This window comes from Anguilla rostrata, chromosome 10 (assembly GCF_018555375.3).
Source record: "Anguilla rostrata isolate EN2019 chromosome 10, ASM1855537v3, whole genome shotgun sequence".
Classification (NCBI taxonomy): domain Eukaryota; kingdom Metazoa; phylum Chordata; class Actinopteri; order Anguilliformes; family Anguillidae; genus Anguilla; species Anguilla rostrata.
The window spans coordinates 37,933,025-37,935,524 of NC_057942.1; the positions used below are offsets into that span (position 1 = coordinate 37,933,025).

The 2,500-nt window shown below is 54.4% G+C and overlaps 2 protein-coding genes across 6 annotated transcripts in view; one reads left to right on the forward strand and one right to left on the reverse strand.

Moving 5' to 3' along the window:
- fancc (FA complementation group C) overlaps positions 1-730 on the forward strand; it is a 23,815-nt gene extending 23,085 nt beyond the window's left edge. For all 3 annotated transcript variants that reach the window (XM_064296898.1, XM_064296897.1, XM_064296899.1), the window contains exon 15: positions 14-730. In XM_064296898.1, the coding sequence (XP_064152968.1) occupies positions 14-193 (180 nt within the window). In that variant the 3' untranslated portion in view covers positions 194-730. The remainder of the gene's footprint in view (positions 1-13) is intronic.
- An 834-nt stretch (positions 731-1,564) lies between these two features.
- aopep (aminopeptidase O (putative)) overlaps positions 1,565-2,500 on the reverse strand; it is a 75,931-nt gene continuing 74,995 nt past the window's right edge. For all 3 annotated transcript variants that reach the window (XM_064296909.1, XM_064296908.1, XM_064296906.1), the window contains one exon: positions 1,565-2,188. The gene's annotated coding sequence lies outside the window, so the exon portion shown is untranslated. The remainder of the gene's footprint in view (positions 2,189-2,500) is intronic.

Genomic DNA, 2,500 nt, shown 5'->3' on the forward strand with positions numbered 1-2,500 from the left:
GTGTCCCCTGCAGGTGGCAGTGCAGCCGGGCCGGTGCCGCGAGGCGGAGGCGATGGAGATGATGGCCGCCGCCACGACAGCGCTCCTCGCCAGGGTGGAGCGTAGGCTGAGCCGCCGGCCCGACCCGGATCCCAGGGTCCGGTCCAGGCTGAGGGCCGTCCAGGATGCACTGGTACTGCAAAGAACTGCGTGAAAACAGCCAAACCCATAACTACCCTGTAGACGCAAAGAACTACATGAAAACATGCTATAAAACTACACTTTGCACACAAGGCACTGTGTGAAAACAACCAATCCTAAAACTACCCTTTACACGCAAGGCACCGTGTGAAAACAACCAACCAACCCTAAAACTACCCCCAACACACAAGGCACCGTGTGAAAATGACCAACCTCAGAAATGTCCCTTACACTCAAGGAACTGTGCAAACTATTAACCAAAAAACTGCCACTTAAATGCAAGTACAGTGATTTGTGTTGGTATGTCATTTTCTTTCAAAATGTGGATCCTGTGTACAGATTTCAGTGTATATAGTTACTTAGAGTGTAATTGGCCTAGAGTAACGATGCCATGAGTCTTAGAAAGTACAGAAAATGTCCAATGATTCAGGCTGTAGTAACTTCCTGTGAGTTACATCCTATTCCCATGCCAGTCCAGGAAATGCAATCCAAAATGTGTTATTAGGTGTTTAAATTAACAAACTACTGCTCATTAAATATCAAAAATATATTTACTGCACAATCCTTATCATGTGGTCATAGCAACCCTTCCTTGCCTCCATATTTGGAAGCCCCCCCCACTCCTCCTCACTTCCATCCACTCTGACACTCCTGTGGCCTTCCCTGAGATAACGCAGCCATTGCTCCTTTCTTCCTTGGGCTTTGAGGAAAATTCAACCTTGCAAACACTGATAGCCTCCTCTAGGACCGTGAGTCAATCACCCTGCAGCCATTGCATCCCCTTGCTGTATTAGAACATCCCGCTGTCCAGAAGCTCTGATGGTTATAGCAGGTGGATCGGTCAATGCACTGGGGCACTACTGACATGGAGGTGGGCGGGGGGGGTGTTCCTTCCGGAATGTTCTATCTGGGACGATCCGAGTGGATCCGCACAGTGGGACGGCCCCTGTGGACGGGACGGGCGGCTTGTTCCGAGGAAGGAGGGCCGGACACTCTTGGACTCCCTCCACCCCCGGAGCTCGCCACACCACAAACTTGCCCCCCCTCACCCCCTCCTCTACACCTCCGACCCAACCCTTCAGCCATCACTCTACAAACCCTGATCTATCACACACACCACAACTCCACGCCACTCTACACCACACACTTACACGCCACACACACACACACACACACACACACACACACACACACACACAATTACACACACTACACGCCACACACACACACACATACACACACACTCACTCTCACACACACACACACACACACACTTACTCTCACACACACACACACACACACACACACACATGCACACGCAAGTCCCACCCACTTGTGCCTTCTCAGAATCCCAGCCCCGGACTCAGGAAAGTGTTCGAAAAGATAATTTCACGGCTCTTTATTGACAGTACACACATGAAGCAGTAAAATCCATCTGGCGCAGAAACGTTTCTGCTGACGTAATGCCGCTGGCTCCCTGAGAGAGGACGCGAAGCCGCCTGTGTAAACTCCACGGCGTCCGTTCCGCGTTGAAACTGCGCCAAGAGTCGGCCACAGAACCGCCGCGCGTTTTAAAGGTGGACGCGCGCCTCGCGTTTGGATTTCCCCGCCGTTCGCTCTTTCAGAAACATTTCTTGAACAGAATTAAAAAATGAAAAACAGAACGAGGATCTGGCTTTCTGCATGAAGAACATCGTTCCAGTGCTTGTACTGTAAACAGCAGCTGATGCATTGTGGGATTGTTTTTTGCACGCCCGGGGCGCGGCGCAGAGAGGGGCCGGATTAATTCGGCGACACGCCGGTCTCTCTCTCACGTTTCTCCCCCCCGTCCCCCCCCCCCCCCCTTTCCTCCGGTCTGGGGGTTCGAAGAGTCCCAGGATCCCGCTGAACCCCGTTTGACAGTCAGTCTCAAGTGTCCACTCCCCCCGGTTTTTTTTGGGGGGGGGGGCGGCAGGGGCGGAAAAGAGCTGAACTCCTGCCGGATCCTCTTTGATGGACACAGCTGCCCCTGGGGGGGGAAAGGAAGAGACAGGAGCGTGAGAGGTGGTGGGGGGGGTGGGGGGCACGCCGGCTGTGATGGCTTTAGCAGCTCTTCCCAGACATGAGAGGGGGGCCCCCCTGTTCCCCCACAGGGAGCCCCAACAAACCCCCCCCTCCCCCCCCAGTCCGGGGGGAGCCTCGAGTTTTAGCAGCTGTCTGTGAGCAAGGCCAGGCCGTTGTGTGGTACAGCCTGCCTCGCCAAAAGACCCCCGACTTCAGCCCGGCTGCATTACACCGCGCCCCTCCCTGTGCAGAGCATGTTCTCTGGGGCCCTGCGGCT